This window comes from Lepeophtheirus salmonis, chromosome 2 (genome assembly GCF_016086655.4).
Source record: "Lepeophtheirus salmonis chromosome 2, UVic_Lsal_1.4, whole genome shotgun sequence".
NCBI classification, from domain to species: domain Eukaryota; kingdom Metazoa; phylum Arthropoda; class Copepoda; order Siphonostomatoida; family Caligidae; genus Lepeophtheirus; species Lepeophtheirus salmonis.
Genome location: NC_052132.2, coordinates 9683530 through 9697698, shown reverse-complemented (window position 1 = coordinate 9697698; position 14169 = coordinate 9683530). Strand labels below are relative to the sequence as shown.

The 14169-nt window shown below is 31.4% G+C and overlaps 3 protein-coding genes across 6 annotated transcripts; 1 reads left to right on the top strand and 2 right to left on the bottom strand.

The window, feature by feature from the left end:
• Nucleotides 1–57: 57 nt before the first annotated feature.
• On the bottom strand, nt 58–1659 carry LOC121132498 (dynein axonemal light chain 1). Its single transcript, XM_040727913.2, has 3 exons — nt 1545–1659; nt 1010–1479; nt 58–357 (listed from the first exon to the last, which is right to left on the bottom strand). Exons 1-3 carry the CDS (start codon nt 1561–1563, stop codon nt 58–60), a joined length of 789 nt encoding a protein of 262 aa, XP_040583847.1. The 5' UTR covers nt 1564–1659.
• A 110-nt stretch (nt 1660–1769) lies between these two features.
• Dera (deoxyribose-phosphate aldolase) lies at nt 1770–5019 on the top strand. Its single transcript, XM_040727914.2, has 3 exons — nt 1770–3947; nt 4005–4406; nt 4468–5019. Exons 1-3 carry the CDS (start codon nt 3637–3639, stop codon nt 4706–4708), a joined length of 954 nt encoding a protein of 317 aa, XP_040583848.1. The 5' UTR covers nt 1770–3636; the 3' UTR covers nt 4709–5019.
• A 2558-nt stretch (nt 5020–7577) lies between these two features.
• LOC121132500 (uncharacterized) lies at nt 7578–13387 on the bottom strand. 4 transcript variants are annotated; one of them, XM_071894193.1, is made up of 4 exons: nt 12054–12435; nt 8902–9254; nt 8114–8837; nt 7578–7954 (listed from the first exon to the last, which is right to left on the bottom strand). In XM_071894193.1, the coding sequence occupies exons 1-3, from the start codon at nt 12397–12399 to the stop codon at nt 8142–8144; spliced, it is 1395 nt and encodes a 464-aa protein (XP_071750294.1). In that variant the 5' UTR covers nt 12400–12435; the 3' UTR covers nt 7578–7954; nt 8114–8141. The 4 variants fall into 4 exon arrangements, with proteins under 4 accessions (XP_071750294.1, XP_040583850.1, XP_040583851.1 ...); XM_040727916.2 differs by having other exon boundaries at nt 7578–7847; XM_040727917.2 differs by having other exon boundaries at nt 7578–7766.
• Between the last annotated feature and the right edge of the window lie 782 nt (nt 13388–14169).

The following is a 14169-nucleotide window of genomic DNA, read 5'->3' as shown; positions in this document are numbered from 1 at the left end:
TTCTCCAGCCCACCCCCCGCAGGTGCCCCTGCGAAGTGATAATTTCTTCTCCAACACTTAAATGTCTTCATCATCTTCGATTTCTTCGTCGTCGGATTCATCCCCCTCTTCTTCTCCATCGTTTTCAAATGACACATCCTCTTCTTCGTACGCTTCCCCATTTTCATCGTCCTCTTTTTTATCATTGTCAGCTTCTTCATCTTTGTTCTCTGGTTCGTCATCATCTTTTGTAGTCAAACTGAGTATTTCATTCATATCCAGAGCAGTCATTTCTCCTTCTTCTTCGATCTCTTCTCCAGCATCTCTTATAACAGGACATCCATCTAACCTTTTCAGATATATCAATCTCTTTATTACCTATTCAAAAACTATTTGTTAAAGTGGTATCCAATCTATAACAGCATATAATCAGAACTCGACAGACACAATAACCCGTGGCTAGTAAAAAAAAAAAAGTTGGGCCATTGTAGGGTGGCCTGTATCTATCCCATTTGGCTACGTTTTGTCGTACTTTATATGCTGCATATGCTCAGGCAATTTTGGGTTTAAATCAATCATAAGTATTACCTTGTGTGAATGTTTCATATGTCGAATAGACATTGAAAACAAATATCACGGGTGATTTTTAAGTGAAATTTATTTCTAAAAGACAAATTAAGCAATATTTTTTTTTGTGTAGTTTGAAAATGTTTTTAAACAAAACCGACATTTCCAAGCGCAGAACACATTGTAAATTTCAGATCCCAGAACCAACCGATCTATTAAATATATTCCGTTAAGCGCTTTGTGTCCTTGTTTCTAATTGGACAAAACGGTATTGTAATTGTATAGGGGTTGTTTCCCTTCGAATCTAAGCTAATCAAATATCTCTGTATTTTTACCCAGTACGTAATTTATACTTAGTGGTATTCTGGTCAAGTAAATTTTCACAGGGCATGTAAACAAAATAATTGGCTAGGCCTTTTGGGTAGTTTTTACAACTGTGGAGCCCTACATATAATCATCATACCTCAGCATTATATTTTCCGTTCGATGTGGCTTCTTCTTCTAAAGGATTCCCTATGAAAACTAAGTCTTCTAGGCATGTTAATTCTGTTAAATATTCAAATTCTCTCCACTCACGTACCACATTGTGAGACATATATAATACTTGCAGTTTTGAGAGATTACGAATTGGTTTCAATTTTTCTATTTGATTATACGAAATCCATAGTTGCTCAAGCGTTTCTGCTGCTCCTTCAATCCCTTGGAGATTTTTGATGTTATTCCTTCCAAGTGATAATATTTTTAGATTCTTGAATGCATTTAAGTTTGCGATGGATGTAATCGTATTTGTGGATAGTGAGAGCTTTTCACAATTTATTAAAAGATGAAAAGGCCCCTCCAATTTTTCAATGGGTGGATACACTCCAATTAATTTAATTTCAATTGCTTCTCCAGCTTTTTGACCGCTAGCCTCTTCCCATTTTTTTATCGCAGCTGAATAAGATTACACATTTTCAATGTATCTATGTATTTTTGTTGACATATAGTGCAAAATTTACCTTTGATGGTGGTTGGCATGATGACATTTACTTCACAATTTGTAATATAAGGATTTACAGCTTGTTTGGTATATTGATTAAACTTAAGTTAGCATTTTACGGTTGATGGTTACAAAGAAGGAATAACGACTACATTTTCAGATATCCCTCTGTCATGTTTCTTTATTTTCATCATAGTTCAAAACCTTAAAAAGTGCACATTAATAAGGGATGAGACCATATAAATTTAAATCTAATAAAGTTAAGTTCAAGTACTTCATTGAAATACATAGTAGTAGGCATTTAAAAAAAATGTATTTAAGTAATATTCAACTACCTGGAAAGTATTCTAGTACAAGTAGTATGAATAATATAATATTTACAGATTACTTATTGTTTTCTATTAATTCCATTTTATGAGTTAATATACTTTTATAGAAAGTAAATTAGCTTAGGAATTCCTTGCAAAGAAGACAATTTAGGGTCCGAAATAGAGAGTACAGATCTTATCATCTTTTTACATTTGATGGAAATATTTATTTGCTTTTAAACATTTTTAAATGAATTAAGAGTAATATTTTTAAACCAAGTATCATTACTCATGTTTGAACAATATTTAAGTCTAAGTATAAGTAATATATATTATAAGACTTAATGGTACTTAAATACAAGAACCATTTTTAATATAATATAAACATATATTCATAGGTCATATACTTGTGAGGGTTCATTAGCTGTAGAAAGAACGTCAAGATATAATATATCATTAGTTGTATTCCATCATTTCCTTGAGTGTTTTAGATGAAAAGATTGTTTTTAGTATATTATTTTAGGTGAATGATTTAATGATTGAAAAACAAAGAGTGGCAAGCACTATATAGGCATGCCAATCATAGTTCATAATATCTAAATGTAATTTTTTGAAGAAATACGTATGCCAGGTATAAAGGTTTCCCTTATAAAGGTATTTAACAGCCACCTACGTATTTCTAATGAGTTGGGCAAGGCCATTCATATAATTAAAGACATCTGGATAAAAGTCATGTCGTTTGTATTATTTTTTGGATTTTTTTTATTTTTTGTGTCAGAGGAGACGATTTGAATCGTCAATCCATCGTTTTCTACGAGGAAACCCCTGAAGTATTTTATTGTCCTCAAGAAAAAGCAATTTCTCTCGGTGGAATGATCGTAAAGGCAAAACCATTGGATAAACTATGCGAGCACGGTGGAAAAGGACTTCCAGAGGATTATCGATCTGATTGTTGGAATGATGTAGATGAAACTGAATATGCTTGCCAAGAAAAAGAAAGAATTCTTCTAAAGTTGAAACCTCCAGGATATGAAAACGCCATAATCGATAACTATATACCCATCTTTAAAAGAGGCGAGTATAAAGTTCTTCATTTGGATAGTCATGGAAGACCAAGAACGCCTAAACAAATCAAATTTGACGATTAATGACTTCAATATCAATAGCTCCTCCGTTGAATAGGTCCTAAATGTCATAAACAATACTGATATCTATTAAAAATAGTGTATTGTATTTGTATGATTGTTAGCTGCATAACTGTGATTTAATGTATACCTTACATGCTTCAAGATTTATAAATTATTTTGTATATTATTAAATATTTTTGCTATATTTTTGTTTATACAATTTCACTAGAAATTGTCTGAATTTTTCGAGTCTAAATTTCTAACATGAATCGTTTACCAAATAAAATATATAAACCACATTAACTATACACCAAATATTGATATGCTATTTATTCATTGGCATAATTTTCATAGAACGACACTGAATTACGATCGTATTCTTAAAACAAATCTTAAATTCAGTTTGAAAAAGGAGGAGACCACACTTTGTTTTAATAGCCTATATTCATAAGGAATACAAGTCAACAAGATCTACAATTTAATACGATAACCGAAAAAATGTGTTAATAATTTAATATTTGTATGTGTTATACAGTCAACAAACAAATGTGCTGGAGAAACGAATTTGAAATTCAATCTATATTAACACGCCTTAAATTACTCTCTTTTATAACTTGTTTTCATTCTTAACTTACTATTCCATTTGGTGTCTGTGTTTCCATAGCTATTAATTACTATGTCTCATAGTCATAATCCTGGCATTCCCCTCGATCTGGGATGGATTGATTCTGTTCGAGTTAATTTATCATTAGTTAATAGGCGTGCTAAAGTGTTACCCACATCTCGAATCATCAATGGAAAAGACAAAATACCCTGGTTAGTAAGGGCTATCAACTGTATTGATTTAACAACTTTAGCAGGGGATGATACTCCTTCCAATGTTCATAGATTGGTGCACAAAGCTCTCAGACCTCTGCATCAGGATATCTTGGATGAGTTAGATGTTGATGTCATCACAGTTGCTGCTGTGTGTGTCTATCCTGCGAGGTAAGTTTTACATATGAGCATAATTCTTGAGTAATAAATTCTTATATAACTTAATAGAGTAGAAGATGCTGCAAAAAGTTTTACGAAGTTCAAAAGGCAGATACCGATTGCGGCTGTGGCCACAGGGTTTCCTTCTGGACAATATTCATTGAAAAGTAGAATTGACGAAATTAAATATGCCATTGCATCCGGAGCAACAGAAATCGACATTGTTATTAACAGAACGTTAGCTCTCAAAAATGATTGGGATGAACTATACAAGGAAGTCAAATCCATGAAAGAAGCTTGCGGGCCTAAGATTCATATGAAGTCAATTCTAGCAGTTGGGGAATTAGGAACTTTATCCAACGTTTATAAATGTTCTTTGATATGTATGATGGCTGGTTCGGATTTCATCAAGACCTCCACGGGTAAAGAGGGTGTCAATGCTATTCTCCCCGTTGGGATTGTTATGACCAGGTGAACAATGTTTGTCATCATAATATCTGTACTTATTTAATTGTTATTCTATTTAAAACAGAGCTATTCGAGATTACCATGAACGGACAGGATTTATTGTCGGATTTAAACCTGCTGGAGGGATAAGAACTTCAGAAGATGCAATAAATTGGCTTATTTTGATGAAGGAAGAGCTTGGAGATATGTGGTTATGTAATAATCTCTTCAGAATTGGTGCTTCAGGACTCCTTACAGATATAGAAACGAATCTTTATAAGCTAGTAAAAGGATGTCATCCAAATCCAAAAGAGCTTTGTTTTTAATGAGAGTATCGAGTTATAAATTTTATCATTATTAGACTGTTAGATCATTTTTGTCAGTTTAATGAAGTTGTTTTAGTCATTTATAGCTTGAATGAATTTTAAGTTACATTATAAATATAGTATTTCTTAAAATTCAAATATAGAGTAGCATAAATTCATTGTAAAGTCCAGTTTTCCTTAGAAACATCTTTATAGATATTTTATCAATCTTTATTTTTATTCTGGAAATTGAAGTACATTAAAGATGGGAGTACCTAAAAATTATGAAGATTCTGATATTGACTAAATAAATAATCTGTAAACATTTCGAATCACAAGTATTTTAATAATTAAATTATTTAACTTTTGTTCAAGTAACAAAAAATACAATATACAAATACTAAAACTATGATCACAAATTACCATTTAATATTTTGATTAATAGCTTATCACAATCCTATCATAAAGGCCTTTTAAACAATTAATGTCACCTCTATAGAACAATAAAGTAACTCAAATACCATTTCAAAAGGCGTGTGTCTTGTAATGGTTGTAGAATATTATTTATGGAGTTTTTAATCAACTGATTTGAGTGAAATATCCTAGCATGAAATTAGAAACTCATTTGATATGTTATATAAATATACAATGATAGGCTAAATTTATGGAGTGATCAACTAATTATTATCTGTTTGACACAAGCAGCACTAACGTAATAAATTAGTTTACTATGTTATAGCTAAAGCATGAATTATCTTTAGTAATTCATAAATCCTCTTAGGAATGAATAATTTATATAAACTAAATTGAATTAGGCCATAGGCCCCTTAATTAAGTAAAACTCCTCCTAAAATGATTTATCTCATTAATGGTATTTCTACGTGGGCTAATGCAGGGATCTATACCACAAACTAAAGGGAGGTATAATTGAAGCGAAGAAATTTGAAGTTTTTACTACTAAAGCTTATATCATTATTCATTAGGTATATCAGGAAAAAATTTAGAGGGGAGGACAGAGCTTTACGGATTATTTCATATTTGTTAATCACGCAACCATACTCTTGCTCCATATTAATTTTTCTAAGAAACATACGATGAGTTCTATAAGAACTCATTGTCTAATCATACAATTAAAGATAGAAGTACTTTCTAATAATAGAGATAAACCATTTGATGATGTGAAGAAGTTATCAATGAGTTCCAAAAATATATTCGAGAGGAACAGGATTCAATCACTTAACATCTTGTTGGCGGAAGTGTTTTTTAATTGAAAATCTAATGACAATACCTACTTGTCTTTGTACAATAAAACTCCCTTTTTATTTTATCGGCATCAAGAGAAAAGATTAGAAGTCACGTGATACAATTAATAGATCTTCCACAAGGACAAGATTTTTGAACTGAAATAAAAGTTTTTTTTTATTTTTATTAAAAAAAAACATGCTTTGAGTGAGCAACCTGGGAGTTCTACATATATTATCTTCAACATTTTTCTTTAAGTTACAAAAAATAAAGTTTAGATTGAACATAAAAAATTCAATGTTCTAGGTAACATAACTCAAAAGTAATTTCAGGGAGTCAAACCTTCTGGGCTATGGGGTGACATTTCCGTGACTGGCACAGGGACTATTAGCTTAGTTTTTACATTATTATTTTGTAATAACAAGGGAGTAATATTGTACAAAGTCAATCAGGTTTTGCATCTTTGCTGTTCTTCTCCAAATTTAAAATCCCAATTCTTCCTAAGTAATTCCCTCAACGAATCCCTTTTTGACATGATGTGTGGAATGAATGTTGCCAATTGATTTATCCTCCCGAAATAGGACCTTACTCCATTTGCTTTTCCCTGCAGTTTTTCTCTTTTGAGATCTTCAATCCTTCCAGAATCAGGAAATACACCTTCAATGGATATAGACAATCCAAAAACCTTCTCTCCTTTACCATTAACACACTTTTCTTTATTTAGCTTAACATTATTTTGTATCATATGATTAATGACCTTCCTCAAACACTCGTCATGTCCTTGTTCTGTCTGGACATGTTATAAAGATGTCTTCTATATGTACGTGTACAATTGATATCCTTGATGGAATCTAACATCTATGTTAACCGACTTGGATTAACTCTGGACCACTGAAGATACAAAAGGAAGACATTTATGATGTGGTAAAGGTTGCCATTTTTCTGCTTTTATGATCTAATTTTATACGATGGAAGGCCATGACAGCGTCTAACCTGGAAAATATTTATACAGGCTATTGTACTCTGACAGGATGATATAGGAAATTTGAGAACTCGGGTGTTTTTTTTAAATTTTTGATAGTCCAATTTGATATTTACAATTTAAAAAAAAAAAAAAAATTCAAAATATTATTGATGAATTTAAGAGATTATTCTGACTAAAATTTATAGCGGAAATACAATGTTTTCGATTTTTTGGTCAACTATGTATGTTTTTTCTTTCGTCTCCTGTCGTGACATCAACGAATTTCCCTAGCTACTGCTCAGTATCATTACCAGTGATAAAATCGTTTGTATAATGAGCATGTTTAAAAAAAAGAAACCGAAAATCAACGTGGTAACCCTGACAATTTGAAGAAGGTTTTGGAGGAGAGAAAGAACTCATGACGTTTAATTAGATCAGCTACAATCAGCTGTGACAAGGGGGGGGGAAGGAGAGAAGGGAATAAACAAGGACATGATCGATAATTACTCGTATGTCGATCTTCAATTCTACTCTGAATCCAACAAGGACTTAGAATGATAACTCTCTAAAAAAATCCTCAAGTTTACTCTTCGTCTTTTATGAGCACACATGAAAGTTCAATCAGGTTTTGAATATAATAGAAAAAAAGTTCACTAATCAAGAATTAAATAGTAATCACAACTGTTAAGGAAAAATAAAATTTATTCTTCAGATTATCAATTCCAAAAAAACGGTCCAGCAAAAAAATTCATAGGATTTACAGCACTAATCATCACTTAATATATTTATTTCTGTAGATCTATATGGCCAAATTGTAATAGAACTCATTGTATGCTCCTCCAGCTGTAGGAGCACAAAGTCCAATCAGGCGACCTATTGTGATGAAAAACATCATTTTTGATGAGAAATTCCTGTTGTTAAACTTATATGAACTTTGTACAATCATAAACCTACCTATAATATTGATCTTAGTTGTAATTTTATATTTTTATATCATCATCACGGTGTATTTTAAGTAATTATTTCATTTTGGGATAATATTTGACATCTCAAAAATGGTTCTTGAGGAAAAAATGATTTTTTTAAGGAAAATTTTGACATTTGACATTTTTAGACTAGACAATAATGTTAAATGATAATAACTATAAAAATTTAGTAAAACAGGGTTTCCTGTTCCACTGTAATGTATATATTTTGACTACAGAGAAATGTTATAATACTTTTTATCGAATAATCCTAAGAGGCGCATCATGGATAACAAGATTCGCCGGGATTTCTACCACATTGTCCACATTTACTACAATCAACACAGTTGCCTCTACAGTTACTTTCACTTTCTTCACAATTAGGTATTTTACAACGTTTTCCAGGAGCAGGGCTTTGCATAACACTCATTGACCATTGAAAGCCGTCCTCATCAATGCACCATTCCTCGCCAATACCTTCTTGAAGTTCCTTGTATCCACCAAAATGATTAGCACATTGTTGATTTGTATGTCCGTAATATTCGTCAAGAGCACAACGACAATCCATTTGGCCAGCGCTTATGCTCGCAAAATATGATTTTATTTGTTTACCATAAGGATCAGTACATCTACAAATTTTTTCGGATTCTACCGAGCATCTGATTGGACCAAAGCTTCCGTTATATTCACAATCAGTTATGTAAGGCTGTCTCCAGTAATGTCCATGTTTTTGAAGGATTGCCTCAGTTTTAACTTTGTTAATTATTCTACTTTCACATCGACGAAGGTACATTGTGCCAACCTCAAAACTTTGATAGCAAGGTAACGTTTTCATAAACACCTCTGGTACCACAGTTGAAGAAGAACTAGTAGGATTTAAAGGATTCATACACCAGCATAATTTTTGATCACATTGAAGTTTTTCATACGAACCGTCGGTAGAGCAGTGAAGGCTTGAATCCAGGTTTGTCTTTCCAATCTTTATTAAAAATGTAAAAATTGTTTTAAAACTATAAAATATCTAAGAGGTTTGTAAATAACACCTTCATCATTTCATCTTTTTTCCGACTGCAGAGACATCCTGTAGATGACTTTCCATCTGGACTTATATGATCATATGCCCCAGATATTTTCCTACCTTTCACATCCGAACAATACATTCTTGTCTTTCGATATGGATTTGATTTGGATTGGATATGATGAAAGTAACCAACGTCGTTACAATGGGGTTTCCATTCGTAAGAACTGCAATCTTCGGTGGACACCCAGGTCTTGTATTGGTTTAATTGCTTTAAGCAATCCGTTTCTTCTTGTGGCTCACATTTTCCTTTTTTACATACAGAATCTGGACTACATTCAATTACATGAAATCCTACCACAAGCATATCGTTCGAATCTAAATCATAAAATAAATGGATTTAATTACGCAACATTTTACTTTTTCAAACATCTTTTAAATTCCATATTCAATCCTAGTTGTACTTGAGCCAGAAAAAAATCAGTGATCCACATAAAAATAATACTATTCTTTGCAATATATAATGTTCATTTCAAATATGAGCTTATATTTCATGCAAATCCCAGAAAATGGAATGGTTATAAAACAACCATATTTTAAGGGGTTTATTTAAAAAAGAATAATATCCCCTCTGTTTTTGAAACGTTTTTACGTCAAAGGAAGTTATTTGAACCATGAATATGTAGTTAGGGTTTCATTTACAAAAACTATTTTGGTTTTAAGACGTCTAGCTCATTATTAATATCGATTGGAGTTTTTATTTTTTTTGTAGCAGAAATTTATTAAGGTTGAGTGTTGAAATTTATAAATCCTGTGAAAATGAATTGTATTGTAGAAAAAAAGGAAATAATTAATTTATATAGAGATAAAATACCATAGAGAGAGAACAATTCAAGTATACGTAGGTCACAATGAAATCTTCTTATACTATTGACTCTTTCCACAATAATATACAAAATAAATCAATATTGTTGCTGTACTACAATAGCCTCTTGTGAATGATACCCTAATTATTTATGCTTCAAATAAATCCCTTTAGTGTCAAAGTATTGGACACTAGAATGGGCAATCGGTAGAACACAGAACTTACACCTAATATCATTTTGAGTAATATATCTCAATTTATTCTAAGTTAGGGTCGATTATGGGTTTTTTATTTTTTGTATTACCTTGACCATGACTTCTTAGTGTGACCATATACATATAATCTTCGTACCAAGTTTGATCAAAATATATTTGTAACTTTTGCAGTAATCCTGGTGACTAACAAACAGAGACAAAAACTTCATGGCGGAAGTAAACACACTTAGAAATTAGATTGTGCACTCGGTAGAGTGCAAAACTATCCCCTAAAATCAAATTGAGTTATGTATCTCAATTTGACCTTCGACCTTTACCTCGCCAAATTTAATGGGCTCTTAATTTCCCATATATAATCTTTATAACAAGTTTGATCAAAATCGATTTGTAACTTTTGTAGTAATCCTTGTGACTAAAAAATATACAAGAAGATGCAAAAACATAATTCAACGGAGGTAATTAGCTTACCATTTTGAAAAGAATAAATTTTAATATGGGTTACTGATATTTTTTTTGCTCAAACATTGTCAAAAATTCAAATCACTTTAAAAACCTGATTCTATATGGACAAAGTCATTACAGATTCATCTACAATTAGAATTGAGTAATTTACATATTAATTAAGAAATTCAAATGCAACTAAAGTTTTATGTTGCGAAAATACAAATACACTCAAACTAGGATGGAAAAACTTTGGTAAAGGGGTGTCCAAAGCTCCAAAATGTGGTCCAAACTTTGCTGATTTCAGGCCCAAGGACACGTGGGCCCAGTCATCCCCAACTCTAACCCCCTTTATTACTTTTGGTTGGACACTATCGAGGGAATCATAAATGCAACCCCATATCGATATGTGGATGACCTGAAATCCACCACATCCAAGGTCTGGGACAACTACCCTGAGGACAAAATTGTCAAAGTCTGTACTAGCTTCAGGCACCATACTGAGGCTGAGGTTGCTTCTAATGGAGGCCATATCAAATAAAATGCAGCCTCTGTCATTTGTCAACATTTTTGTTATTTTTTTATTTCAAATCATTCAATACAATTTTGATTTTTTGACCTGAAAATTTGCTTCCCCACCCTGTATGTGCATGCGCACCTGTTTTATTTATTCACTCTAGTAGGGAGGGTCTATATCTGACAGGTTTTAGATTAAAAGTCTATAGACGGTGATTCCGTCGCTGGTTTGGTTCAACAGTCTATATAAGTTCAAAAAGAAACTGGACAAAGAATTCTCTTAAACTCAATGTACGTAGGTGTAATACAATAAGTTTAACTTCTAATTAATCAGTGCAACTCCATCAGACCAATTAGAGCTACATTAAAAAAAGTGACCATTAAAAGTAGAGTTGGATTAAAATTAAAATTCTCAAGTTCGGTCGAATTTTAGATTTCAATGATTGAAGTAGAGTTGAGTTCGAGTAAGGGGGGTCAACTCGAATTTTACTTCGAGATTCTATTCGTCTTTAATTATGTTGAGTATTTCTTTAACTCAAGTAATACAAATCGAATCCAACTCTAGTAAAAATCATTTATTAACTTATATAATAATTTGTGTGATCACTAGCCAAGGCTGCAGGTACACGCTTAATAGCGTTTTTTTATGTTGTTAAATTCTTCCCTGTGAAATACAGATAGAAAAAATCATCATTTTCTTGGAAATGGCTCGGTTCAGATCTTTAAACGTAAATATTTGGATAAATTTTGGTTACCCAAACATTCAAATCAAATCCAGGAACATCAATTTTAACCAAAAACATCAAAAATGACCTATAAATCTAATTTATTTATATATTAAGGCGAAATAATCTTGAGTCAAAATGGCTTTAAGGCAAAATAGTTCAAGACAAATTCTGAGATATATAAAATCCCAGTTCATTAATGAAGGGATTTTATTGGTTATTTATTCTTGTTCTACGACTAAAATAACAAGATGAGTTTCAAACGAGAGGCAACCTAAGGCCTGATTATTTTTACATATTGATACAATTAGAAGTTCTTAAATAAATGTTTGTTGTTTAGTAATATCTTTGATTAATAATGAACTAAATTAAATAAAGATAAATATTTTAAAATTCAAACTAGACATTATATTACATTTGGATTCGAGAAACTCCTTTTTTAACACTCTTTCTTCGCTTTTGCTGCATTCAAGCTCAGTTGTCTCAGAGAGTAACTTCTGCTTTGGCCAATTCTTCTCCAATTCACAGTCATCACCAATATCCAAATATTTTACGCAAGCTGGACAACACCCAAAATAAATATTTTTCCTATAATAGTAACCGTCAGGACAATCCGTTGGTTGTAACTCAGGAACACAATCCACGATGGAACAATCAAGACAATAGTCTATATTTGAGTTTTTATTCTTTGGTGTAGTTGATGAAGTTATTTCCTGAATATAATAAAAAGTCCAAAGCACCAAAAAAGTAAACAAATTCATGCCTGACAAGAGTTACAAGCAAAGAGTTGATATTAAATTAATCATCATTTCTTATCATAGAGATTTGTTGACTCATTATAATACAGGGATCCCTTGTAATTATAAATTTACAACAAAAATCCTGAAATCGATAACTCTCTATCATTATTTTATGCTTGTAGTTGATATTTTATTAGGCATTAAAGAGTATAAAACTTCAATGGAAAAATAACTTATGGAGATATCGTAGTGATATGCTGTGAGCTAAGTTTTTTTGCTCCAGAATTTCGAGTTTATAGAAAACTAACACTTGATGAACAAAAAGCTATAATTAGTGATAAAAATCCGGTGTACTTTTTTGCTAGTCCATTCTTTGGGATATGTAATATGAAGAATGGGTTTTTTATCTTGAGCTGATGTCATTAGTGCCTTGTACTTTCGCATTAAACTATTTTGCCTTAAAGCCATTTTTCCTCAAGGACATTTCGTCTTAAAATATAAATAATATGTAAATAGTTAAATGTTTATTTTTAATTAAAATTGATGTTCCATTTGAAATTTTTAATCAAAATATGTAAATAAATGTATAAACAAAAAACGCGTTGAATGGTTGTTTTCCCTTGGAATAATTATGAAATTCTGATCTTTCCTCATATAATGCATGTTGGTCAATCCATCAGTATTTTCTAGTAAGGATAATCCATCATGTCTAATAACAATTAATAACGGAGTAGTGATTAGCATTTTTTCCATTCGAATCGTTGTCCTGTTTGTTTATTTTTCTTATTATATTAACTATTTTGTCTCTGGTTCGAACTCATTTAATAATAATATGTATTAAAATAGTGGTGTGTAATTATATCATTATTTATTTATATTATATTGCGAAATATCCTTGAGGGAAAATGATTTTAAAGGGAAATGTCCTGAGGCAAAGTAGTATAAGGCGAAAGTACTTTGTGCCATTGTTTATTATTATTTAACGCACGAGTTGTAAACTTCCTTTCCTACTACATTCAATTATATTCATAAATTGATTGAACATTGTGTGTGCTCTTAAAAGACAGAGAGTAATCTGTAGGATTTGTAGTGGAAAGATTAATTGTAGATACTTGTTAGATTCAAGGTATAATAAATTATAATTGAATGTAGTAGGAAAATAAGTTCACTACTCAGAAGTGAAATAATAATGAGAACTGCTGGGGAAAAGAAAAATTACTAATAACCGGGGCATTTAAAAAATTGACATGATTTAGATCGCTAATTAAGATACTTCCCCAAAGTGTTCCTTGTGGGAGAAAAACAATTCTAAATTTCACAGCAAAACGAAGTCAGTCTAGAAAGAATTACATGCCATAATGTGGTCGAAAAAGAAAAAGTGGGAGCCCCAAATTCGGACAAGCTACGAGTAAATACTTGCGTCTTAGACTCGAACTGAGTTTTTGTTGCTGTATTTGTTTACTTCGTAAAACTCGTGTTTCAATTGACAAGCTTTGCTCGCCGTACATCACTAATATTTGTGAAGTCATTTTTATTTCTCTGAACAAAACAAAAGCTGAATGATTAAAATAATCCCTTCACAACTGATAACATGCTGTGTTGATATGATAAAAAAATTAATTCGTATTTAAAAAAAAAGAAATTCTACATTGCGAATGATCAACATAAAAAAAAGTGTTGAATTCGATTATAACTCGAATTTGAAAAACAAACCAAAAAAAAAAAAATTTAAATTTCACTACAGTATTCACTCATCCTAATTATTATTCTAAATAATCTACTAGATTTGAA